The following is a 27,320-nucleotide window of genomic DNA, read 5'->3' as shown; positions in this document are numbered from 1 at the left end:
TCACTTAATGATGTAAGTGTACCTTTCCCCTCTTACAGGTGCCTACCCCCGGCTTTCTCTGAGCTTTAAACTCAAGAGGAACATCGGCTATTTCATTCTCCAGACGTACATGCCGTCCATCCTGATTACCATTCTCTCCTGGGTATCCTTCTGGATAAACTACGACGCCTCGGCGGCCAGGGTGGCTCTAGGTGAGAAGCGTGAGCGGTCTGTGTTGTTGTGCAGCAATTTCTCTCTTTCAGATGAGGTCACGAGCAATTTGAGGCAACAAAGCATGCATGGCACACTCCTTAATGCACTGGGAGAAAGCCGGGGAATATACAATAGTCGTGAAAATTGCTCAGGGGAAAAACTGGATGCCTGATCGGAATAGGAACAAGTTTCTTATCTTTTTAACAATCAAGAAAACTATGATTTCTGTTTGTTAAACATATGTCAGTATGAATGCTGTCATCACAAAGACCATTTTTTCCCCGATAGGCTTTCTAGGTAGTTAGCTATTCTCGACACGCAACAAAAAAAACCTATACCCGAGTGCTGTCATATCACAATTACTGTAATAGAATAATATGGATGCTTCATGAATTGATCTTTCACAGATCCTCTCGACATCCTTCGAGGACCTGTCAAAACAACAGCAATTCACTCGTTGACAAGGCTGAAATACCAAGCAGGAATATTGACCCCAAAGCCCGGTCCCCTGAGCTCCTCCATCCCCTCACCCCCAACTGTCAGATTTACTGCATGCCAGCAGCTTTTTTGGTCGTTTGAAGGAAGGAATGCAATAAACTGCCAGACAGGGCTGCAACTATTCATCTATCTAGCTTTCATGAATTATTGATCAGGCCGATACTGGAAATTGGATGGTGGAATCTGCTCTTGCTCTCCATATATATACACAGTATATATTTGCCTGTTTGTATATATATAAACCAGTGTTACACCGATATCATTTCTGGGTCCCGTTACCTGGCTGTTCAGTATCGGCCAATACCGATACCACTCTGTTTATGTATGTATATATATGTATATATATATATATATATATATATATATATATATATATATATGTTATGGGTGTAAAACGATTAAAATGTTTAATCAAGTTAATTGCAGCTCAAAAATGAATTAATTGTGATTAATCGCAATTAATCGCAATTCAAACCATCTATAAAATATGCCAAATTTTTCTGTAAATTATTGTTGGAATGGAAAGATGAGACATAAGATGGATATATACATTCAACGTACGGTACATAAGTACTGTATTTGTTTATTATAACAATAAATCAACAAGATGGCATTACCATTATTAACATTCTGTTAAAGCGATCCATGGATAAAAAGACTTGTAGTTCTTAAAAGATAAACGTTCGTACAAGTTATAGAAAATTTTGTATTAAAACCCTCTTGATGTTTTCGTTTTGATAAAATTTGTAAAATTTTCAGTCAAAAAATACATTAGTAGCCAGCCATTGTTGATGCCAATAATTACTTATACAATGCTCATGGGTGCTGAAGCCTATAAAATCAGTCGCACCCAAGCGCCAGCAGAGGGCGACAAAACTCCGAAAAACACAACTAGTACACATTTCACTGTGCTGTCATTTTAATGTTTGAGCGGGGCATGTGCGTTAATTGCGTCAAATATTTTAACGTGATTTTATGAATATATATATATACATATATATATAAATCCAAGATAACATTTCCTGCCAAGGGAAGGTGCAAGCGCTGTATGTTCCCAGGCTAGAAAAGTCCTATATATATATATATATATATATATATATATATATATATATATATATATATATATATATATATATGTATATTAGGACTGTCAAAATTATCGCGTTAACGGACGGTAATTAATTTTTAAAATTAATCCCATTAAAATATTTGACGCAATTAACGCACATGTCCCGCTCAGAAAGTATTCTGCCTTTTGGTAAGTTTTACAGCAAGGGTTTTTGTGCTGTCCAACAGCGAACTCTTGTGGTCGCTTTGCGACATGGTTTATTGTTTTCTTGCCAGTTCATTATTGCTGCACGACGTCTCGGGCTGATAATGTTGTGCTTATATGATCCTTGGACAAGATTTGTCCGTAAGTATGGTTGTTGTAAAGAATGTACATATTATGTTAGTAAGCGAAATGTTATATTTTTTGTATGAGACGCTTTTTGTCTATGTTTAGTGAACCTGCATAGCGTGCTAAGCTAACGTTGTTGCTAATGCAATGCTTGTGTACTTTTTGTAGTTTTACGACGGTCTAAAGAGGACAATGGTTTGAGGCCATTTTATTAATAAATCAGATGAAAAAGGAAGAAGTCTAATTATTAAGGCGTCGTTCACTAGCTGTCTAGCTTTGGAAAAAGTAGACGCTTCAGAGTGAGGACAGCATAGACAGATTTAAATGACAGTAGAGTGAAATGCCCACTACAGTCTTTATGTACCGTATGTTGAATGTATACTGTATATCCATCTTGTGTCTTATCTTTCCATTCCAACAATTTATTTTACAGAATATATATATAACTTACAGAAAAATATGGCATATTTTATAGTTGGTTTGAATTGCGATTAATTGTGATTAATTACGATTAATTAATTTATAAGCTGTAATTAACTCGATTAAAAATTTTAATCGTTTGACAGCCCTAATATATATGTATATGTATATGGTGGAAAACACTCAGGTGACTTGAAGTTCCGGTCTGAGACCCCCAATTTGGCCAAGTTTCAAAATTGTCCGATATGCACGTGTGATCCGTCATTGGAAAGCTTAAAATCTCGATTTTCTAGGGGAAGAAAATTTTTGAACAGGAGGGCATTTAAAAACAAACCAAAAAAATTTAAAGCGTGAAAACCTATCTGGAGGTGAGAGCATGAAAGAGCAGAATTCAAGACGCCACGGCTTTAACGAGATATTATCGCATACTTACCTTGTTTCGATCCAAAAACTCCATGTCACATGTATCACTGAGTGTCAAGACACAGCTGTGAATGGCCACAGCTGGATTTTGGGGGGATTTTATGGGTGAAACATGGTCATATAACAAGGGTCGCGATGCAGAAATCGCAGACATCAAGGAGTGGTCGAGATTTTCTTTTTTATATATTTACCCCTTTTAAACGTTTTTTTTTTCTTTCAATTTTTCCTTTGTTTGGATCAATTATTTATCTAACATATCGGGGAAAATGCGACAGTAACAAAAAAAAAAAAAAAAATACAATTAAGCAATAGTTATGAGGTCCGTGACTTTTTTACAGATGCCATTTTTTTTCGTTGAGACATACGGTAATTTGTTTACAAGTTTAAAATATGTGAGTGAATAATTTTTTTAAGTCTTTTTTTTTTTTTTTCAAAAACGAAATATGAGACATCAATTCATGATTCTAAGCTAAAAACGACAGACATTTTGAATAATAAATGATAATTAATTACCTTCATTTTATGGCTGGGTTGAAACAAAAGCGGTTGCACGACATCTGTAAATGGGGGTTTTCAGGGTAAAACGGACAAATTAAAAATGGTTTGGAGACTTAATGTGCCATGAATCTGCTATGGCAGCATATAGACATATTGTCCTATAAAACACAACAGTTCTTTTGGCTTCAAATACAGCAGTTTCTTTTAAAGAGGGGTGCATGAGTAGAAACTGCTTTTTCAGTCTTGTCTGTGTTTTCCGCCATATATATATTCGCGTGTTTGTATATGTAAACTAATGTTGCACCGATATCATTTTTTGGCCCTGATACAGATACCTGGCTGTGCAATATCGGCCAATACCGATACCATACTGATACCAAAACAGTGCTAAATTCGTGAAATTAAAACATGTATAATTCTTGCCCAACAGTAAGAAAGTACATTACATTCATAATAACAAACTCTGAATGAACTGAATAAACCTCTTTAAACCTCTCAAAGGCCAAACAGTGCAACTTTCATAAAATTATAAGTAATAATCATAATCATTGACCACAACATCTTGTCTTTCTATTAGCCTCCCTCTTTGGGCACCAGCAGCAACAGCGCACGAGACTCTCTCTCTCCCTCACACACAGACACAGCTTAGCCACTTAGCTTAGCTTACTTTGCTTACTTCTACAGCACTTTTAAAACAGGTCTCAAATTACTGCTGCATTTCTTTCAGTAAAAGACAAGAGAAGTAAAGTACCTTTGACCACGGGATGCTAAAGTTGAGCAGCAATAGCTTGGCCGGTGTGTGTCATCCCTTGAATTTATTTGCATGAAGTGCTATGCTTTCCAGCCAGCTGTCAAGCTAAGCAGGGAAAGTTGGGAGACTTGGCTGCTCCAGACGTCGGTTCAAAAGCTAATGGCCCCTGCCTCCTCCAGCTTTTCTAAAACATGTTCCATGACTCCACTTTTTAGTGCAGGTTCGTCGTCTCCTTAATGTATTTGTGACTTGGGACCTTATACTTAGCTACTGCGTGAGCCCTAAGAAGCAGGATTCCCATGCTTTCAATGAAGGCAAGGAGCAGGTTACAGACAACGGTCATTTTGGTGATTTTTTCGGACATCTGTCTTGCTGCTTCAATCTTCTCGTCCCAATGCTCCTTCCTACGAGTGAACTGACCAGGGTTTGTTGCTGCTGTCTATCCGCAGCCATTGTACTCGACACTGAAATATTCCGAAACCGCCGACATTTTCTTCTCCTACTCCTAGTTTGTGTGATTTCTGGATTGACGACAAAACCACACTCAATTTTGGTGTGCCAGATTAATACGTGATTATTTGGATGGAAACTTAATAACATTTATTCAATGTCATCTCGCTGTGTTGGTAACGACTTTTGCACCATTGTTTTAAGCGCACGCTTTGATCCATTAGCTTCCGATATACATTCATTTTCTTACATCGCCTCTAGTGCCTGAATAAATGTGTGAAGTGGGCAAGGTTTGCCACCCTTTAATTTATTTTACGACAACAACTAGGCCCGATTGAGTTTGTTGTCTTTTATTCAGGCATGCATGAACTACCTCCTCATGAATTAATGAGTTCCTGTGTGGGTTTGTTTTCCTTCTTTGGAGGAGAATGTGTGCAAGCGTGAGGCTCAATAGCCTTAGGGTCCATTCAAGATATTTGATGGCTTATTACCGGCTTTCTGCGGCTACCCTAGAAGTTACCGTGAGTGGGCGTATGTGCTTGTGTGCGGAGATGCCAGTGAGAGCAAAATAATGATTGGGTGTGTGGAAGGCAACTGAAAAAAAAAACAAAAAAACAATTGAATTGTTTGGATTACCAATCAGACTTTGCAACTCTACAGTTGACCCACCTTGTGCTGTAATTTTAAACTCCCATTTCCTTTAGTCTAGCCCTTCAATCATAACCATGTTAAGGTGTGAGCATTAGCTGCAAATAGTAATAGAGCTGCTCTCAGTGTAATGTTAGACGTACGTTTGATGCACACCTTAAGACGTTTCCATGGACACCTTTAAACTTGATTATTTTTTTCTGGAATGATGTCTGCAAGGTTGCCTGTGAGACACAATTACCCTCAATGCAATTTGATACATTGTATTGCATCCTTCATCTGAGACCGTCTTGTTAAGGATGGATGGATGGATGGATGGATGGATGGATGGATGGATGGATGGATGGATGGATGGATGGATGGATGGATGGATGGATGGATGGATGGATGGATGGATGGATGGATGGATGGATGGATGGATGGATGGATGGATGGAAGGTTGAAGTGGGTGGATGGATGGATGGATGGATGGATGGATGGATGGATGGATGGATGGATGGATGGATGGATGGATGGATGGATGGATGGATGGATGGATGGATGGATGGATGGATGGATGGATGGATGGATGGATGGATGGAAGGTTGAAGTGGGTGGATGGATGGATGGATGGATGGATGGATGGAAGGTTGAAGTGGGTGGATGGATGATGGCTGGATGGATGGAAGGTTGAATTGGGTGGACGGATGATGGCTGGATGGATAATAGGTGAGGTGGGATGGATGGGTGGATGGATGGACGGACGGACAGCTGGATGGATGGAAGGTTGAAGTGGGTGGACGGATGATGGCTGGATGGATAATAGGTGAGGTGGGATGGATGGATGGACGGATGGACGGATGGACGGACGGACGGACGGGCGGATGGATGGAAGGTTGAAGTGGGTGGACGGATGATGGCTGGCTGGCTGGATGGCTGGCTGGCTGGCTGGCTGGCTGGCTGGCTGGCTGGCTGGCTGGCTGGATGGATGGATGGATGGATGGATGGATGGATGGATGGATGGATGGATGGATGGATGGATGGATGGATGGATGGATGGATGGATGGATGGATGGATGGTAACTTTCCATCTACCTTTTAACAGCATCTTTAGTTTTTTTTTTATAAGAAGTATTTTGACATAAATTTCAAATTTAACCTCCTGAGTCCCGGCATACTCATATGAGGACATTCCATTTCTGCCTCTGAGACCCATTGAATGTCATTTTTTTGTAAAGCTTTGATCACTTGGGCAAATTTGGGATGTTGTCAGCACCCTCTTGTGGTGTCTACTAAAATTCAAACTCCAATTATTAATCCAATTTAACGGCATTGAATGTCCATTTTTCAGTGCCATTGACGTTACTAGATGACCAATCTATTTTGACTGGGAAGGCTGGCAGGGTAATTCGCCAATCAGATCACCAGTGCCGTCAGTTGCAGCCGTTTTAAGGTTGACTTAATATTCAAGGACATATACGTCAACATAAAAAAGCGTGCAAGGGAGGGGTAAATTGTGAGCCGCTACTAAATGTGAGGTGGAAAGAGAAGAGATAAAGGATAAACGATGAGGAAATGGGGAAGGTGGTGACATAAGAGAGAGGTGGAATGAGAGCAAGAATTGGATGGTGACACAATGAGATGTGACCAAGTAAGAGAAAGAGAAGAAGACAGATTTGAGAGAAACCTTTTAAAACTATATTCCTCCCCGGAGACTCTAACCACGTAATGAAAAAGGAGGAAGACCCGCCAGCTCGTGCACGGCCTCTTGATCATATTGTCCAAACAGTGGGGGGGGGTAGGAGCGAGGGGTGGAATGGAGGAGTAATAGCAGGAGGGGAGCAGAGCGTATGGGCAAAGCTGAGAGAACACCCATAAAAAAGAAAAATACGAAAAAATAACAAGCAGTCACAAGGCTGAGGTGCGGTGGTGCGTTTGATTTGCAGGCAAGCTAGAGAGCCCTTCCCGCACAAGCTCCTGGACAGCCTTATAAATGCGTCCATGAATCAAATGAAGGACAAAATCAGGGGTCTGAAACCTGTGGCTCCGGAGCCGCATTCGGCTCTTTGAGCTCTCTGATCCAACTCAGATTCATATTAAATTCATATTTGGTATGGCGCTAACAACTAGCGTTGTTCCGATCATGTTTTTTTGCCCCCGATCCGATCCCGATCGTTTTAGTTTGAGTATCTGCCGATCCCGATATTTCCCAATCCGATTGCTTTTTTTTGCTCCCGATTCAATTCCAATCATTCCCGATAATTTTTCCCAATCATATATGTACATTTTGGCAATGCATTAAGAAAAAAATGAATAAAACTCGGACAAATATATACATTCAACATACAGTACGTAAGTACTGTATTTGTTTATTATGACAATAAATCCTCAAGATGGCATTTACGTTATTAACATTCTTTCTGTGAGAGGGATCCACAGATAAAAAGACTTGTGACTTTGTATGTTGTGACTAAATATTGCCATCTAGTGTATTTGTTGAGCTTTCAATAAATGATACTGCAGCCATTCAACTCAAATGCATGATGGGAAGTGGAAGCATGACTGAGCGTAGTGCTACCAAATCATATATCTTCTCTGCGTTGGGAACAAACATAAGGTGTCAAGAAAAAGATTCCTTCCCTGGAAATTTCTAACCCTAGGGAGAGGGATTGTAAGGCTTTAGCCAATTGAAAACAGGCTCCAAAGGCTGCCAAAATTCACTCTATTCATTTTATGCTGCCTTTTATCTCTTTATATAGGTAAAACGGCGCCATTACAGATTGAGCGCGACAATGCGTGAGTGGGTCGTGCAGCGCATGCATTAATTGTGTTAAATATTTTAACGTGTTACATTCTAAAAAAAATTGATTACCGCCGTTATCGGGATAAATTTGATAACCCTACCTTAAGTCTAAACTAAAGACTCTGGATGAGTGTAACATATTATGTCTGTAACGTTAAATAAAATTAGAAAATGATTTAATTAAAAAATATATATATTAAAAAAAGCCATGGCCAATATTTTTTTGCCGATTCCGATACTTTGAAAATGACGTGATCGGACCCGATCAATCGGGATGCCGATCGATCGGGACATCTCTACTAACAACATTTAGCAAAGGAGTTTAACTTCTCTTCAGTAGGTAGGTCAAGTCAAGCTCACAGTTTTGTGTGTTTGTTAGCAGAACACTCACGCGGGACATGAATTCACCAACTATTTCAAATCAAGGTTACCACTTGGAAGATGTACCCATAAGTCTTTGCGCCATTCACGTAAAAAAAAAAAAAAAAAAAAAAACTGAAAAAAGGCCAGGGGCCCCTGGCATTCACGAGTTGGGCGGTCACCAGGTTGCTAGCGGGCGCAAATGCACATTTTCAGCAATATAACTTGTAAACATCTTACCACAAGTAGCCACCAGTCACTTTGCGGCGCTCATGAGAGAAGGAGGAACAATTCATGCTAGCAATGTGTAGCAAAAGAAGAGGCTTTCCTCTACTTCACAACCACTAACAAGTAATAGAAGGTAATTCAATCAAATGTCATTCAAACTCATGATTTCCTTTCCATGACCTTTTTTTTTTTTTATTTAAACCTGTCCTGTTTAGCTGTTTGACACGAAAAGAAAAGAAACGCAAGAAAAGAAAGAAAAGAAACAAACAACAAGAAGAAATACTGTGAACGCCTGCACTAAATATGAATATGTTGCTGGTATTGTCAGCTAGATGTATTTCCAGTTGACACCATGTGGGGGACCTGTTGACTAGGGAAAGAAGGGGGGGAATCTATAAGCTAAGCGGTTGGGAGGGGTAGAATGTACACAAATCAGCTCTGTGATCTAGAACGCAGTAATCGTGTGAATTTCATCTTAGTGTAAGCCCGTTGGCAACCGACCCAAAGCCAGCCCCGGCACCGGGACCCCCAACCCGAGCGCGCCCAATCACATCCAGCCGTCCGCAAGCCCCACCAAAAACGCGACAGCCACGCAGACGAGCAGAGACACCGCGCAGGAGCCAACCCTGGGCCGAGGCCCCCAGCCCGGGGAGGGGGAGGCCACAGCCCATCCCTCCTCCTGCATCCCAGTAAAGGAGCCATCGTCACCCCCCCGGGATCCAGGATGATCCCCCGGGCCACCCGCGCTCCCATCAACCAGCCCTCAGGGATGGGAAAAGGGGACGCACCACCAACCAGACGCCCGCCCCTATCCCCGTCCGCCCACCCGGCCCACGAGCCGCAGCCCCCCAACCAGCACAGCACGCCACGGGATCCCTAGCGGCCCACCAAGCCCAGGGCAAAGCAGGGTCCCCCGGAGCAGGCGACATCCAGCCGATACATACAACTAAAATTATCACATAACAACAAACTAAACAGCATAACTAGCAATTAATAATACAACTGAAAAGGAAAAAGAGGAAACGATGAATATAGAACATGAACTTTGAATGTTTTTTAGGTCTTTAGACATCAAGGATTCCTTGGCATGCAATGCACCTGCTCAAAATCATACACACAGAACAAAATGTTTGTTGTCGCAGATTCCATAGGAAAATCCCAGTTGTACTCACTGCAAAAGCTGTCTCTCTTACCAAGCAGGGACAATGGATGAGGTGGAAAGGCTTGGGGATAAGAAAGCTCAGCTGGAAAGATCTCTGGGAAATAGGAGCAAGGAACATTCTAACACCCTAACCCATTCCCAAGCAACCTCCACCAGTACTATGGCGAGGACCCAACCTGTGCTCTGTGCTCAACTCCAGCCACTCTCAAACATATTCTGACCAGGTGTAAGAGTAGCTCCACACAAGGTCGGTACACCTGGAGGCACAACCAGGTCCTCAAGAGTCTGGAAGCAGTGCTTGAGAGCAAGAGCAATGCCATCAACTCTTTGCCTACAAAAGCAGCCACTTCCATCACGGCACCAAATTTTGCCCGAGAAGGATCGAAAAGCCCAATCACCCTCCTGTCAAACCAGAACAAGGCCCGGGATTGGAAAATGCTAGTCGATGTTGGCCAACAACTAATCTTTCATTCTTGATTGCAGCCACTGCCTTTAGGCCGGACTTAAGGCGCTTTCACACTAGCACTCTTTGGTCTGTTTTAAACGGACCACAGTTTTTCCTCAGAAAGTCTGCGTCGTTTTGTAAATGTGAACACACATCTGAACTCTAGTTCGGACCAAACAAGAGGACTCCACTTGAAAATCGTGGGTCTAGGTCAGTTTCTAAGCGCACCCTGCTTCACTTGTGAATGTAACCAAGGCAGGGTGTGATTTGCTACTTTATGTGCAGCGTCACATGCTGTGGCGGTACAAGCAGGGCAATCTTGGAAGCAGAAGTACGCTATTCAAAATAAACAACGGAAAGATGACAGACCATTAAAATGTTGTTATGCTGCCTTAAGCAGTTGCATTTGACACACAGAATCAGGTTCTAGTGTGGCGTTTGTGTTTTGCATGCTGTTCCTGAACGGACCATGTGAGAGTGACAGTGGCCGAGCCTCTCGGGGCAGCCGTTTCGTGAGTCTCACTCCTGGAAGTGGCGACAATTTGACAGTCCAAGAAGTCACATAAGTGAGAGCGATTGCACGCCTGTGTGACTTGGGGTACCACGCGGTTCCCTTTCGTGGGTCAGTTTTTCCCTATGCATTTTTTATATACTCCAGTTCTCACCTACCATAAGGTCGGGAAGGGAGTGACCCTGCCGCTAGCCGAGCAGCGACTTAATGTGATGCTGTAACGCTGCTTGCTGCCTCCCCTCCCAGGAGGGAGGTATTTCCTCTTCTATTTGTCCAACCAATGAGTGCACCTTCCGTCCACGTGATGCTACTTGTAATATTCGGTTGGCGCAGTGTGAATGCTGAACCTTTTCAACAAGTCATTTGCAAGTGTTGTTGTTAGGTAGCTCTCCAACCAGACCCTGGTCCTCTTGGTCTAATGTGAAATTGCCCTTAGGGCGCTGGTCCCCTTCACTGAAACCTGTCTATACAATAGAGCTTACAGTTCCATTGGAGAATTTAGTTGAGGAGGCCTTTGAGCACAAGAAACTGCGCTACACAGAACTAGTAGCAGAAGCTCGGCAGCAAGAATGGAGGGCTAATGTCTATCCTATTGAGGTGGGATGCAGAGTCTTTGTAGCCGTATCCGAAAAAGACCTTCGTGTCCATGGCCAGGCTCTGCTACAGAGAGTTTGGTCACTCTCTGAAGCAGCTGAAAGAAGCAGCCAGTGAATATGATTGAAGTGAAGGACCCGTGCTGGGCTCACAGGTCATCCACATGACCCTCTTCCCCACACTTGCAAACCCAGGTCAGATCCCTCTAGGAGGAGGGCGGACAAGGTACGCGGTCAGCATTAGGCTTGACCCAGGGAAGAGGACGTCCCTGCCTTGCATAGTCCCTTGGGCTGGAGCATCTAAATGACCTCAAATTGGGCATGGGACACAGGGGGAGTTTCCATGGCGCCTCTGCGACACAAAGAGGCAATGAATGTGTTGCGGAGTGGCCTCGCGTGCATATGGTGTCGGCAGAGACGGAAGACAAAGACGAAAAATTCTGAATCCTGCCTCCAAGGTGGAAGAATTCGATTGCGGGGGATTGAGGGGGGGCTTGCTCCGCATGCCTATCAAAGGCTCCCTTGGCGCGACACCGCGCCAATAACGTCAGCACTCGTACACGTCACATTGGGCGTGCGCAGCGGTGCTATTAAACATTAAAAACAGCAAATATGGCAGAATGTCAGCTTTCATTTACTGTTTTAATAATATTTTTAGATTAAATATGGTGAATGTTCCCATTTTTGTGCCTTTTTGAATAAAAGAAAAATGCCATCGCTTCGAGTGGGCGGGCATATTTTTTTCCGGGCCGAGGAACTTTGGTGGGTTCAAAGTGCATCATTCGCTGTCTCCTTGTCAATCTGCACTGCCCCCTAGGGCCAGGCATGAATACTCCATCGTTTTCATGCGGAATTGCAACATTGTTCGAATGGAGACGGGCCCATATAAATGCAAATTTGACATTTTTCGTATTCTCGGAGAGTCACCATGTAAACGGCCCCACAAACGCAGGCGTGATCAACCTGTCACTGGCCAACAACGATGAGGGTGTCTAGTGATAAAGGCCGAAACTCCTATGACTCGTTGGAACACTACTGATGATGTGTCTAAAATTTAAATCTTTCCCATCACGGAGACACAGCTCCCAGGCCACTCACAAGGCTAACGTCAGGTAAATACCATCTATTGGCACAATGAAAAGAATAACACCACATCCAGTCTTTAATATTCTCATCAACAAAAACCCACGAAGTGTGAGCGGCTCCATTGCCATATTTATATGTGAATAAATCCCGACAATTGTTGGACCACTTACTGATCCACCAAGGCTTCGAACGTCATCCCCCGCCTTGAAGAAAACATGAATTGATACACGCTCCACTAAATACTTCCGGGATTTCTTGATCCATGCTCCAAATCCTCGACTCATTAAGACTCATACCTAGTTAAAGGTTGCCGACTCCCGGACTAGATTGACCTTAGATGTCTCTCCCCCCAGCCCAGTGACTGTTCCCTGTCTCTTCATTGTATTTTATGAGACCGTCGCAACGGCCTAATTGCTCATAGGCTCAATTTGTCCAGGCTAAGTGCTACAGCTGTTTATCAGATGCATGTGGTACGTGTTGGGTCACCCTGTCATTTGGTACCCCTCGTGGTTAAGGTTATCCAGCGCTGGCGGCATGAAATTATTCTAATGAGGTATTTCCATGTGATGATCAAGGTCATATGCAGGTTTTAAAGGCAGACCGTTGAATTTCAATTAAGTACAGAGTAGTCACTTGGTTCATGTGCGTTCATGCCAGTAAAATATACCCACAAAAAAAGAAAGCCCTTAGGAAAGGAGCGAAAATGCATCACTTGTAATTTTACATCCTTATACTGTATATTAGGGATGTATCGATAGCAATATTCTTGGCTGAACTCGAATAAAACTGCATATTGGAAACACTTTGTCGAAAACCAAAAGGCTTAAAAATACATATGTAGACAATTCAATTTTTCAAAAAATTACATATTTTTTTTGCCTTGACAAGACTCGAGAAATTTAGTCTGCCGATTCTGAAACCCCATCAGAGGGTGCGTTCCAGGTGGCAGTGAACGTTTAATTTCCATCTCCGAACGCATCCTAAAACAGAGGCGCTGGCGTCTTCACCGCAATCTGTTCGGTGGACGGAGACCCACACATCACGGCCGATGAAACCTTGATAAATGCCCTTTCTTGGAAGTTTGGGACATTTGAAAAATGGGTGTCACGCCGCCAATTGCTAAGCTAAATGAGATATCGATGTACGTTTGTGTGGAACTGTAATTCACAACAACACAAAAAACTATTCGGTTCTCGCCGAAACTAGGGAGGCTCTTTACAAGACTATTACAATCTCGCCTACTCCTTAAAATACGACTCGCTGTTTTCTCAGGTTTGTCTCAGAGGGCTTTACAGAGCACACGGTCCCAGGCTTCAACTGGGACCGTTGCCAAAAAGCTCAATCTTGGTCTCATCTGACCAAAACACACGGTCCCAGGCTTCAACTGGGACCGTGTGCTTTGGTCAGATGAGACCAAGATTGAGCTTTTTGGAACCAAACACTCTAAGGCTATGTTCATACTACAGGTCTTAATGCACGAATCCGATTTTTTCGTGTTTTTCCGACTCGAGTGAGGCATTAACTTGACGGCCTGAACGCGACAAGTCGCATAGAACTGGACCATTTCAAATCCGATCTGGGTCACTTTCGTATGTGGTTCAAATCCGATCCGGGCCACATTTTTCCAGACTCAAATCGGAATTCATGCAGCAATTACGTCATCAAAAAGCAAGAGAGCCGCCACCGTAGCGGTGCAGCTGTGCGTTATTAGCGCCTAGCTTGCCTTGAACACGGCTTTTTAGGAAGAGTCGGACTTGACAACAGTCATTTTTTAAAAAATGGGTAGAGGATAAGCCTGAGATGATCGGTTTTCTGTCTGCTCCATATAAGCAATATTTCAACATTGCTTACACGGCCGAGAGTCGGGGCAAACTGCGCGTATGTGTGTGTGACATGCACGGACACTGCGTGCATACTATCGATCCATATACTTTGAATATAAGCCTACACTGGGATTATTTATGTCTGTCCTCTTTTTAAAAAGCAAAATATGATATCCCTGGAATGACGGATGACAGCCAGCATGTGTGGTCATTTGTTTTGATGCTTCTGCGCATGCGGGTCATCTTGCTCAGCGCTTGTCGGACTGCGAATTAGTGCGCATGCGTAACACTTGAATGGTCTCAATGGACAAGGTAGTCTGAACGGGCACGCCAAAAAAACAGATATGACAAAAAATCGGATTCGTGCATTAAGACCTGTAGTATGAACATAGCCTAAGTGGGTGTGGTGTGCCACGAAAGATGTGCATCCTGAGAAGCACCTCATACCAACTGTGAAGTATGGGGGTGGGTCAGTGATGCTGTGGGGCTGTTTCGCTTCCAAAGGCCCTGGGAACCTTGTTAGGGTGCATGGCATCATGAATGCTTTGAAATACCAGGACATTTTAAATCAAAATCTGGTTCCCTCTGCCCGAAAGCTGAAGATGGGTCGTCACAGGGTCTTTCAGCAAGACAATGACCCTAAAAATATGGCCAAATCTACACAGAAATGGTTCACCAGACACAAAATCAAGCTCCTCCCATGGCCATCTCAGTCCCCAGACCTTGTTTTGTTGGCAAAAGGGGCATGTACAAAGTATTTAACACCAAGGGTGCTAATAATTGTGACACACATTATTTGATGTCAAATAATTATTTCTTTATGTGGAATTTTTTCCCCCACTGAATAAATGCACTTGTATTGAAGGTTGGATTTTTCTCTTTTTTTCCATTAAGGTCCCATATTATTCGAATTTAAAAAAAATATTAGAAGCTAAGAAACACATCTTAACCAGGGGTGCCAATAATTATGGAGGGCACTGTATATGTCCGGTATATCATAATGTATGTGAGCAAAAACTCTTTTACTGCCAAATGCAGATTTTGTTGCCATGATGACTGTCGGCATAGCTAATATCAAGGAAGTAAATAATATTGTATTTCCTCTCTCAGACGGACCTTTTTTCACCTGACTTATCCTTGTCAGTTAGTGTGCAGATCTGTGACTAAAGTTAAATGAAAATTGAATTGAAAACTAAAATTGAAAGGGTCTCATTATACTTTGATAAAATTGCCCCCCCCCCAAAAAAAAAGAAAAAGGAAATTTCGGGTTCTTATGAGCTCCATCATAATGCATGCATTTCTCATGTTCCACCAAAGGAATCACTACCGTGCTGACCATGACTACCATCAACACCCACTTGAGAGAGACACTGCCCAAGATACCCTACGTGAAGGCCATCGACATGTACCTGATGGGCTGCTTCGTGATGGTCTTCCTTGCCCTTTTGGAGTACGCCTTTGTCAACTACATCTTCTTTGGGAGAGGTCCTCAGATGCAAAAAAAGCTGGCAGAGAAGGCGGAGAAAGCCAACAATGAGAGGGCAGCCAAGTATGATGCTGCAAGGGTAAGTTTGAAAGAAAAAAAACCTTCATTCACAGTCAGTGATTGAGAAATGGATGTATTCAGTGGCGGTTCCTGGCACGGGTGGGTTGGGCGCTCGCCAATTAACTGACCAAGCAACTTGACCACGTGTAGACACTAGCCATTTATAGGCGCTCATGAGCCAGGGAGGAACAATACTCACTTATTGCATGTAAGCAGAAGACTGGCTTCCATCCACTTCATGAACAATGACGAGTAATAGCAGGTGATTAAATCAATTTAAAGCAACAACTAGATAACTTTTTATAACATTTGTGATGATATGTCGATTAACACCTAGTGTAATTAAAGCTCTTTTATATCTTGAGTGGGTCTCTGTCGCTTTCACCGTCACTAATTAACTTAGAGAAGAGTGTCAGGAACCACAAAAAAAAACTTCAAATGTGCTGACTGCTTTACGACATACGTCAATTCCCCATTGCCTCATTCATTATAAAGACGGAAGTCAATACGTACGCTTTCGCGCAAATTCTGCAAAGCTGGCAGAGCAACAAGAGACAAAAAGTTTTGTCCGAGGAGGAAAAAAAGGGAGGCTACCAGGATATACAGAATAAACATTGGTCTTGTTTTCACTCGTTGGTGTGACGGCCCGCCCCCTCAACCAAACTCGTCATCCCTGATGAGTTCGGGTGGGATGGGTTGGTTAGCCACAGGTTGCTAACTGTCATATACTATTGTTTAGCCACAAATAGATTCATTACCTTATTACTATTCATCCTTTACACAGCCACTGGAAACAGAAATGTTGTTTAACCCTTTAACACCGAACGTGTCGGCAGCGATGCGTTTACGCATGTCGTCTTTGAAGCTTCGTCACGCTGTAATTACGCCACCCACGTGCCGCTGGTTGGTCTCATTTGAAAGTGCGGAAGTTGATGTCCACACCAGTTTTTATTTGCAGTCAATCGACCAAGAAAAACGGGAGATAATGTCATTTAAGTTTTATAGTTTTATTGCACTCATAAATATGCATTCAAACGCTGCATGTACCGTGTATCTATCTCCATATTTCCATCCTTTCTTGTCCTTTTTCAAAACCGAAAGCTGCAGAAAAGACTACATATCCCAAGATCCGTTGTGATGTCAAGAAGGACGAACCGAATGTGAACATTTTTTAATAAATTGCCGAGCTAGGCGCCAACTAAGGAAAAGGAGTCATGAACACCGGTTGGATTGCGCGAGCGACTTTGAAACGTGCAGAATGAATCGAAAACTAAATTTAGCGCAAGCTAATGCATTTTTTCATCAAATCAAAGAATAGGATGAGCTGTATTTGTCGTTTTCCTCGGATTAGTCGGCGTCTCGGCGAGTAGAAGTGACAGCAGCGCTCAAACTGCAGAAGAGTAGGCTGTGTGACGTTCTATGTGACGCAGCTCAGTGACCTCTTCAAAAACAAACTTTATTGAGTGCGCAAAAAAAAAAAAAAAAAAAAAAAAACTTTATCGGGTCGCATGCCTGAAAAAATTGAATTAAACTAAACTACTTGTCAATATTTTTGAAAATACTTTTTTTCAATGATATATATGCTTTTTTCTTCACTATGAATCTTTTCAATTTTTATATAGATGTGTGTTCGAGAAGCTTGATTGCATGTACGTATACCTTAGATAAGGTGATGGGTATAATACCTAACTTCACAAAGAGATATCCTCCAAACTCTTTTTGTGTTAGATGATATATATAATTTTTTTCCTCGCTATTTTGCACTGTATATAACCTGTTTTGACCATAGTATGTGTAAAAGCCAAAAACGCCTATGACCATACCCGCTGTTTGTGTTGAACAGTCAAACATAAAACTATTCAATCTTATTTTTTTCTATTGAATGTTTATCATAACAAGTTGAATAAATATTATCAAGCTTCAAAACGGTTGGTCGAGCATGTTTTGGTTGTCAATGGAACACCAACATTACAAATTTTGAAAAAATATTTTGGGATATTTTTGTCTTTTTCAGTCCAAAATGTGGATTAAAATTGGTCAGTGAAGAAAACAACAGTTTGGACAGGAAGTTCAAGGTGTCCTGAAAAAAGGGACCCAACTTGGCCATTGTGAACAATTTTTTCTTGGAAATATAAAGGCAACATCAAATGCATGCAAATTCGGCCAAAATAGGCTTAGGTGTTAAAGGGTTGATCCATTGGCAGGCGACCAGGAGATTTTTAATTGATTAATGATTTTACGACAGTAACTGTCCGGGTGTGTGCTGGCCGTCATGGGAAACACAGCGCTGGTCCTCTTAGGAAATGCTGTCTTCCTTAAAGAGCATACGACAGGAGATAAAAAGTCTTAAATAGCATTATTATGTGAATTAGAATCATATTTTGTGACGATTCGACTTTATACAACAATTTAGCAAAGCGCAAATGACGAGAAATTAGTCTTTTAATCTGCCAGTTAGCCACGCCTACTATTATAGGGCTTTAGCGTCCCCAACAGGTGGATGACGTCAGTGGGAAACTGGGCTCATCGGTTTTACTATACAGCCCATTGAGGGGGAATTATTCAGAACAAAAAAAAACGTGACGAAGAGAGCCGCAAAATGTCATTGTTTCAGTCTCTCTACTCCAATATTTTGACAGGATATTCTTTTTATCCAAGTATTTTTCCCCAATAGCTAAATAAATGGCTTGAGAAGGACCAGTCAGCCCGTCGAGGGGGAACTATTCACAACGAAGAAAATGCGACGAAGAGATCTGCAAGATGTCACTGTTTCTGTCTCTTTACTTCAATATTTTTACAGGATATTCTTTTTATCCAAGTATTTTCCCCCAATTGCTAAATAAATGGCATGGTCATGACAAATAACAGTCTTGTGCTAAATGGAATATGAAATAATAAAAATGCACTTATTCAGGACGACATGGCAAAATGACTCCATAATGGTCAAAACTGTCGACTTCACCTTTACTGTCGCACCTCCCGAACGATATTTTATGACACCTAAATCGGACATAGCTATGTCATTTCCCTTCCCCGGCTTCGGAGAATGTTAACAAACCAAGAGGCATGACAGCTAGCCGACATGCTAACCCGAACCGAGTGATGTTTCAAAGTCTTCGAAGCGGAAAATCACACATAACTAGCGCGGATTATTTGACATGACGACTGGGTTGTCGATTGTCTTCGTGGATCGGCAAACCGCCCGGCGGAGAGCAATTTACAGTTCGTTCCCCGGAGGAGGGCGGCTGCAGTTGTTGTGCAGCTAACGTGCAGCTAATGTGCATGAGGAGAGCTTTTTACATGCCTATCAATGATCAAACGTAAGTAGACCTTTATTTAAAGAAATGTTGTAGTATTTACTTTGTAATCGCTGTATTCGTATTTGACAAAATACAAAACAAGATGTTTACTCACTTCCTCGTAAGTCCAGTTGTCCCACAGTAGTAGGGCTTGTTTTGGCCAATATTACGGTGAATGGGAACCTTTTGAAACTCCAAAAAGGCACACACGCCTCTCCCTCATACAGCAAGATTTTTCTGCAGCCGTTTGGCTGGCGTGATACGAAAAATAAAACGTATTAATCCGAAAAATCAGCTGAATCCTTAGTCCTCATACACAACAGTAGGCTGTATAGTGAAGAAGAGTCCTTCTCCCGTACACGTAACAGCGCCCTCCTCCTCAATGCAAGACCGAAGCCAGAAGTCACTCATTTTCATGGCGCGGGATTCAAAAAACTAAATAAATATAGCGATCGCTTCCACACACATCCAAGCGGTCCATACCATTCAGGAGCATAAAATACCGCGTGTATTATGAAATAAACATGCTTTTTCGTGTCACATGCACTTTAAGGCAAAACACTACTGCTTTAGTCCACCGGTGTTGCTAAAATCAACCAAACCTGCAAAGTTATAGTGTTGCTATAACTCACAGTTTCAAAACAAAACCAAAAATAACATAACTATAAAGTAACGAAACAACTAGAACAGTAACTGAAGACATAATTAGCACAGATCATGAACTTGTCCCGCCGCAGTGCATACTGGGAGGCATGAGACGTGTTGGATGAGTGTTGAGAGCAGGTGGCAGCAGAGGTTGTCTGCCTCTCCCAAGGAAAGTGAGACATTAAATTGAGCAGTGATGGCCAAATGAATGCAGATTTTTAGCCAATTGGTTAAAAACCTCATGGTGGTTCATTTGCTCCAAGAGCTCAACAGTGTTGTTGAAATCTATGACTATTTGTTCAGGAAAGTGATATGAATTTGCTTTGTTACTATATTTACAAAATCCAACAAATGTTATAGAGATAATTTGATATTCATTTTTGTTTGGAAATAATAGCTTTCCCTCAGTGTTTGGCTTTATTGGGGTAGGACAAATTTCACTAGCTTTAGATAATATACTGTCAAAGCTCAAAATCCAGGAATGGCGTACCGCACACAACACGTCTCTTTTGCTCATTAATATTCATGACATTAGCAATTGTTGCTAGGCGGATCAAGCTGGCGTTCGTCCCTAATGCAAAATGCATGGAAATAGTGTACGAGCAAGATGTTTACTGAGCTAAACCTACCAATTCTGTCTGAAAATGATGTCCCTGGTGCCAAATTCACTGGTAAAGTTTTGGAAGAACATACAAATGTTCAGTTAAAGAGATGGCTTGAGTGTCGAGGGCTGAAAAAGAGCCGGCCTGATCCAGAGTTAGCTTTTTTATCGACACTTTTTTCTTGTGTGGATTGCCTTTCACCACTGACAATGACATTCTCCTGTTTCAACAATTTACCCTTTACCACCATATGCCCTGTCTTTCTTATATATTATATCCTCTGGTTGTCTTACGTCTCTGACCGTTCTTTGGGGTCATTTACATTGCTATTTTTGTGTAGCGATCGCAAATGCTACTCAGTGACAGCCAGCGAACACTTGTAATTTTTTCATTAATAACAAATCTTAATTCTTTAATTTATTTACACTTCCCACTTAATAAGATTTTTTTATTTACAACAGAAAATGTCAGGATTAGTCAGGTGAGCGTTGGAACCAGAATGCAGATTCAGCAACAGGCATGAAAGTTTGGCCAGGAGGCCGTTTATTGCAATCAGCAGCAGAATGTAGGAAATGCAACGAGATGCAGACCAGATTACTTGAAAGCAGGAGTGGTTGGGATTCCGTCAAGAAGAGCAGGCAGGATATCACAGGAAGGCGGTCTCAGGACGTGAAGCTGTGTGCTAGAACGATCAGACAGTGAAGTGAAGTGAGTCTGCCACTTAAATACTCCCCAAACGATGATTGGTAGCAGCTGTGCCCAGCTGAGAGGCAGGAAAGGTAAATGAGTGAATCAGATAGGCAGGGGACATGACAGGGCCCCCCCTCAACGGCCGGCACCCGACGGCCCAGGCGCCTCAGGATGGGCAGCGTGGAAGGCACGGACGAGGGCAGGGTCCACGATGAACCGGGAGGGAATCCAGGAGCGCTCCTCCGGGCCATAACCCTCCCAATCGACCAGATACTGGAAACCCCGGCCGCGACGCCGCACTGCCAGGAGCCGCCGGACAGAATAGACCAGGCCGCCATCCACAAACCGGGCGGGAGGTGGGGGTCTGGCCGGAGGGACAAGACGACTCGCAAGGGCAGGTTTCAGCTGACTGACATGAAATGTGGGATGGACTCTCATGGACTTCGGCAACTGCAGGCGCACGGAGACAGGATTAATAACTTTAGAGACCGGAAATGGACCCACAAACCTGGGAGCAAGCTTCTTCGACTGGATCTTCAAAGGCAGATGTCGTGTGGACAGCCAGACCCGGTCACCCGTACCGTATGTCGGGGCAGCAGACCTCTTGCGATCCGCAGCGGTCTTGTAGATGGCCGAACGACGGAGCAAAATGAGTCGAGCCCGTTCCCAGGTCCGACGGCATCTACGGATCAAGGCAAGAGCCGAGGGAACTGGAGAGTTGTTATCAAGAGCAGGAAAGAGCGAGGGCTGAAAGCCATGTACAACATGGAAGGGTGAGAAGCCCGTCGCTGAAGATGGAAGAGTGTTATGTGCCACCTCCAACCACATCAGCTTCTCACTCCACGTGGAGGGGTCCTGGGATGCCAGGCAGCGAAGACCAGTCTCCAGGATTTGGTTCAGCCTTTCCGCTTGACCGTTGGACTGGGGGTGGAACCCAGATGAAAGACTAACCGTAGCCCCAATCATCTTGCAGAAGGCTTTCCAGAAAGCCGAAATAAACTGTGGTCCCCTATCAGAAACCACATCAGAGGGGAAGCCATGCACGCGAAATATATTGTACATGAGTACTTGTGCCAAAGCTTTGGCAGAGGGCAATTTGGGTAATGGGATGAAGTGTGCCATCTTGGAAAATCTGTCTACAACTGTGAGAACAACGGTGTTGCCAGAGGATGGGGGTAAACCAGTTACGAAGTCCATACATATATGTGACCATGGTTTGGATGGTATAGGTAAGGGATGGAGCCAACCAGCTGGCCTGCGCGAAGATGGTTTGCAAGAGGCACATACTGAACAGGCGTTGACGTATTCGGTCACATCTTTGCGCATGGCTTTCCACCAGAACCTCTGAGATATGACAAAAACTGTTTTGGTGATACCCGGATGACAAGAGGTCTTGAGAGTGTGGGCCCAGTGGATAACCTGACCTCTAAGATCAGGCACCACGTATAGCTTTTCTTTGGGGCACTCTGATGGGATCTCTGTGGACTCGAGAGCTGATTTTACTTTGGCTTCAATATCCCACGACAGCACAGACAGGAAACAGGTTTCAGGTACAATTGGCTTTGGTTCAGAGGGGGTTTTCCCTGAATCGAATATCCTGGACAAAGCATCAGGTTTAGTGTTCTTTGACCCAGGTCGAAATGAGATGTGAAACTGAAACCGATTAAAGAACAGAGACCAACGGGCCTGGCGTGAATTCAAACGTTTAGCTGTTTTGAGATATGACAGGTTCTTATGGTCAGTCCAAATCAAAAAGGGCTGGGAAGCGCCTTCAAGCCAGTGTCGCCATTCTTCTATGGCTAGCTTGATTGCTAAGAGTTCTCTGTCCCCAACATCATAATTCTTCTCTGTCTCCGACAGTTTCTTGGACATGAAATAGCAGGGGTGAAGTTTACCATCTTTGGGATTTCTTTGGGAGAGCACCGCTCCGACTCCAACGTCTGAGGCATCAACTTCCAGAATGAATTGGTGAGCAGGGTCTGGCAAGGAGAGAATGGGGGCTGAGGTGAAGCGGTTCTTCAGCTGATCAAACGCTCTCTGGCATGGCTCCGTCCACAGGAAGCGTCTATGAGTTGAAGTGAGAGAATGCAGGGGTGAGGCAATAGTGCTATAATTCTTTATGAACTTTCTATAAAAATTTGCAAAGCCCAGGAATCGTTGTAGCTCTTTCAGGTTTTTTGGTATGGGCCAATTCAGGACTGCTGATATCTTGCCAGGATCCATTCTGACCTTACCCTCTGCGAGAATGTATCCGAGAAATGGGACGGAGGTTTTATGGAAATCACATTTTTCGGCTTTGACATACAACTGGTTCTGTAGCAGTCTCTGGAGCACTGCCCGTACATGCTGTTGGTGAGATTCCTGGTTGTGGGAGAAGATCAAGATATCATCAAGATACACAAATACGTTTTTATTCAACAGGTCCGCAAGAACATCATTTACGAGGTTCTGGAATATGGCAGGTGCGTTGGTGAGTCCAAATGGCATGACAAGATATTCATAATGTCCGGAAGGCGTGTTAAAGGCCGTCTTCCACTCGTCTCCTTGCCGAATTCGCACCAAATGGTACGCATTACGCAGGTCTAGTTTAGTAAAGATCTTAGCCCCTTCGAGTAACTCAAAGGCGGTAGATATTAGCGGAAGAGGATAACGGTTCTTGACAGTTATTTGATTTAATCCCCTATAGTCAATGCATGGCCTTAATGTTTTGTCTTTCTTTTCTACGAAAAAGAAACCGGCCCCGGCCGGGGATGAGGAAGGACGGATCAGGCCCGCGGCCAGGGATTCCTGAATGTACGAGTCCATGGCCTGACGTTCAGGTGTCGACAAGGAATATAGCTTGCCTCGTGGAGGGGTGGTACCAGGCAAAAGTTCGATAGCACAATTAATGTCTCTGAAGGGGGGAAGTGAGGTAGCTTTGCTTTTGCTGAAGACTTCTGAGAGGTCAAGATAACAGCCTGGAACATTGGCAAGATCAGAAGGAGGGACAAGGGTCTGAGTAAGCCGAGGAAAACACAATTCAGTGCAGTCTTTTCCCCACTTTATTATCTTGCCAGTGTTCCAATCTAATTGTGGGTTATGTTGCTTTAACCACGGCAGGCCAAGGATTAGGTCATGGGGCATTTGATCAAAGACATGAAGGCAAAGATGTTCGGAATGGGCGTCAGTAAACGTCACACAAACCGGTTGAGTTCGGTGAGTGACTGATCCAAGGGGGGTGCCGTCAACAGCCTTGACCGCCAGGGGACTTTTCAGCCGGATCAGGCAGGGTGACAGACGCCTAGCGAGATTGAAGTTAATCATGTTAGCTTCTGAACCAGAGTCAATAAAAACCGAAACCGTAACATGACTATGGGGTGAGGACAAGGTAACTGAAGGAGTGACGTTTCCTGAATTATTAATGATAGTCTGGCTCACCTGGACAGAGGTGTTAGCTGGGTACGAAGCGGCCTTGACTTGACATTTATTGACTACATGACCATGTTGTCCACAGTAAAAACACAGTCCACCTATTGCTCTGCGGTGACGTTCCTCTGGAGTCAGACGGGTACGGCCAAGCTGCATCGGCTCCTCATGCGGCGGAAGGGAGTGAGGAGAGAGCTGTTGAGGAGACGGCAGGAGAGATTGGGTGTTCCGTTGATCGTGATGATGATGTCGGCGCGGCAGGTGTCTTCCTTCCTGGTCTCGCTCGGCAAGGCGTCGGTCGATCTGCATGGCCAGTGCAATAAGGGAGTCCAAGTCGCCCGGGATGTCGATGGCTACCATGGCAAGCTTGATGGGCTCAGACAGGGCTTGAAAAAATGCATCAGTCAGTGCAGATGGGTTCCAATCACTGTCGGCTGCTAGCGTTCGGAAATCAATGGCGAAGTCGGCCACCCGGCGTTTCCCCTGTCGCAGGTTCATTAGGGCTAATGACGCCTCTCTGCCCGGTGGTTTGCTTTGAAAAACTTGTTTCAAGGAGCTGGTGAAAGTCTGATATGATGAACAGACAGGTGAGTTGCGGCTCCATTCAGCAGTGGCCCAAGCTGCGGCTTTTCCTGAGAGGTGGGAAATGGCATACGCCACCTTGGAGCGCTCGGTCACAAACGCAGAGGCTTGTAACTCAAAGTGGAGCTCACATTGTGTGAGGAAGGTGCGAACGTCTCCCGTGTCACCCGAAAAGCGTTCCGGGCGGGACAGTTGTAAGTTCACCTGTGTGACAGGAGCCCCCGCTGGACCCTCAGAGAGCGAATTGGGTTGGTCCACAGGAACAGAGGCCGGCCTGACAGATTGGGCTGTTGGTTGAAGCTGAAGAGCGATGTTTGCGAGCTGAGAGTTCAAGTGCTGTATCATTGACGCTTGTCGATCGGTTGTCTTTTTCAGGAACTCGTGGAGGGAGGAAATCTGTTCCTCATGCTGCAGGATTCTCTGTCCCTGGGTTTGGAGGGCCACGTGAAGCGGATTTGAATCTGCGGGTTCCATGTTTTGGTCTGATCGTTCTGTCAGGATTAGTCAGGTGAGCGTTGGAACCAGAATGCAGATTCAGCAACAGGCATGAAAGTTTGGCCAGGAGGCCGTTTATTGCAATCAGCAGCAGAATGTAGGAAATGCAACGAGATGCAGACCAGATTACTTGAAAGCAGGAGTGGTTGGGATTCCGTCAAGAAGAGCAGGCAGGATATCACAGGAAGGCGGTCTCAGGACGTGAAGCTGTGTGCTAGAACGATCAGACAGTGAAGTGAAGTGAGTCTGCCACTTAAATACTCCCCAAACGATGATTGGTAGCAGCTGTGCCCAGCTGAGAGGCAGGAAAGGTAAATGAGTGAATCAGATAGGCAGGGGACATGACAGAAAAGGTAACAACCGTGGCAGTCAGATACCATTTTAACTTTTTTCAGGTCATTCATTATCAGACAGAAGCAGCACGGCAAAACGCCACGCTAAAAAAATAAGTAAAAATATCAAAATGGCTTACTTCTTCATCCTCTGTAGGAACATGGCCCCCAACAAAATGTTTACTGTATATGAAATGTGAATGGCTTCACCTTGCTGGCGTTGAACTGGTCTTTTGGAAGTCCACGCAAGTTGATCCATTCATCACATTTTTCGTTCCACAAGTTCCATAGCAGCATGTTCTTTTTTGAAAGATTACTGGCAGAAAACAAGCAGTGAGAACATGGATTGTATGCGAGGGCGTGTCCACGTTAACCCACTTCTGGGTTACGATGGCGACGTCACAGTCTAAAAATAGCATTCTTGCGGTACACTATTGTGAGATTTTAATTACAAAGTATTTTTTTAAATATATTTTGTAGGGCTGTTAAACTTATCGCGTTAACGGGCAGTAATTAATTTTTTAATTATCACGTTAAAATATTTGACGCAATTAACATATGCACGGAATGACCCATTCATGCGTTGCCTCAAACAGTTTACAATGATGCCGTTTTAGCACATTGAGAGCGAAAAGGCAGACAAATCTGAGTGGACACAGGTGTTCATTGGACCGCGCCTTTTATTGGCTTTAGCTTTGGCAGCCACTACAAACAGTCATGGATGCCCAACTTCCCATCATGCACTTAAGCGAAGCAGGAGACAATCTTTTTCTTAACACGCCGAATTGAACGCAACGCAGAACATACTGTATACCATTTGCAGCCACCACTGACAGTCATAGTTGCCCAACTTCCCATCATGCATTTGACCGCTCGGCGACGTTAACAATGGCAAATTATTAGTTTATTTTTTGATTGAAAATTTTACAAATTTTATATAAAACGAAAACATTAAGAGGGGTTTGAATATAAAATTACTAGTATTCAAATTTATTGGGAACATTTTACAATAAGGGTCCCTTAATTAACATTAGTTAATGCATTTTTAGACAATACCTAATGTTTAAGTAACAGTACAATAATCAATATAATTGCTTATCTAACATTTATTAATATATTAATTAACATGAGTTAATGCATTAGCCAATGCATTAGTTAATGCATAACTAGACAGTAACTAATGGTTTGGTAAAATTAAAAATATATATAGGCCTATATAGGGTTAGGGTTTGTTAACTTCACATTTATAATATCTTAGTTAAGTATTACTTAACCTTGATTAACCATTACTGAATGTTTTTTGGACCCCTATTGTAAAGTGTAGCACACATATCCCTTAACTAAGAAATTATAAATGCTTAAGTTGCCCCTCTTAACCTTTATTAACCATTACTGAATGCTTTTTGGACCCTTATTGTAAAGTGTAGCACATGTGTCTCTTAACTGAGAAATATA

General features: G+C 43.3%; 1 protein-coding gene across 4 annotated transcripts in view; it reads left to right on the top strand.

Annotated features, from left to right (window-relative positions):
- LOC130931637 (gamma-aminobutyric acid receptor subunit beta-3-like) overlaps positions 1 to 27,320 on the top strand; it is a 190,867-nt gene that overhangs the window by 154,558 nt on the left and 8,989 nt on the right. For all 4 annotated transcript variants that reach the window (XM_057860567.1, XM_057860559.1, XM_057860585.1 and 1 more), the window contains 2 exons: positions 39 to 191; positions 15,587 to 15,834. In XM_057860567.1, the coding sequence (XP_057716550.1) occupies positions 39 to 191; positions 15,587 to 15,834 (401 nt within the window). The remainder of the gene's footprint in view (positions 1 to 38; positions 192 to 15,586; positions 15,835 to 27,320) is intronic.

This window comes from Corythoichthys intestinalis, chromosome 2 (assembly GCF_030265065.1).
Source record: "Corythoichthys intestinalis isolate RoL2023-P3 chromosome 2, ASM3026506v1, whole genome shotgun sequence".
NCBI lineage: Eukaryota > Metazoa > Chordata > Actinopteri > Syngnathiformes > Syngnathidae > Corythoichthys > Corythoichthys intestinalis.
Note: the sequence above shows the minus strand (reverse complement) of the source record. Positions and strands in the feature narration are given on the sequence as shown.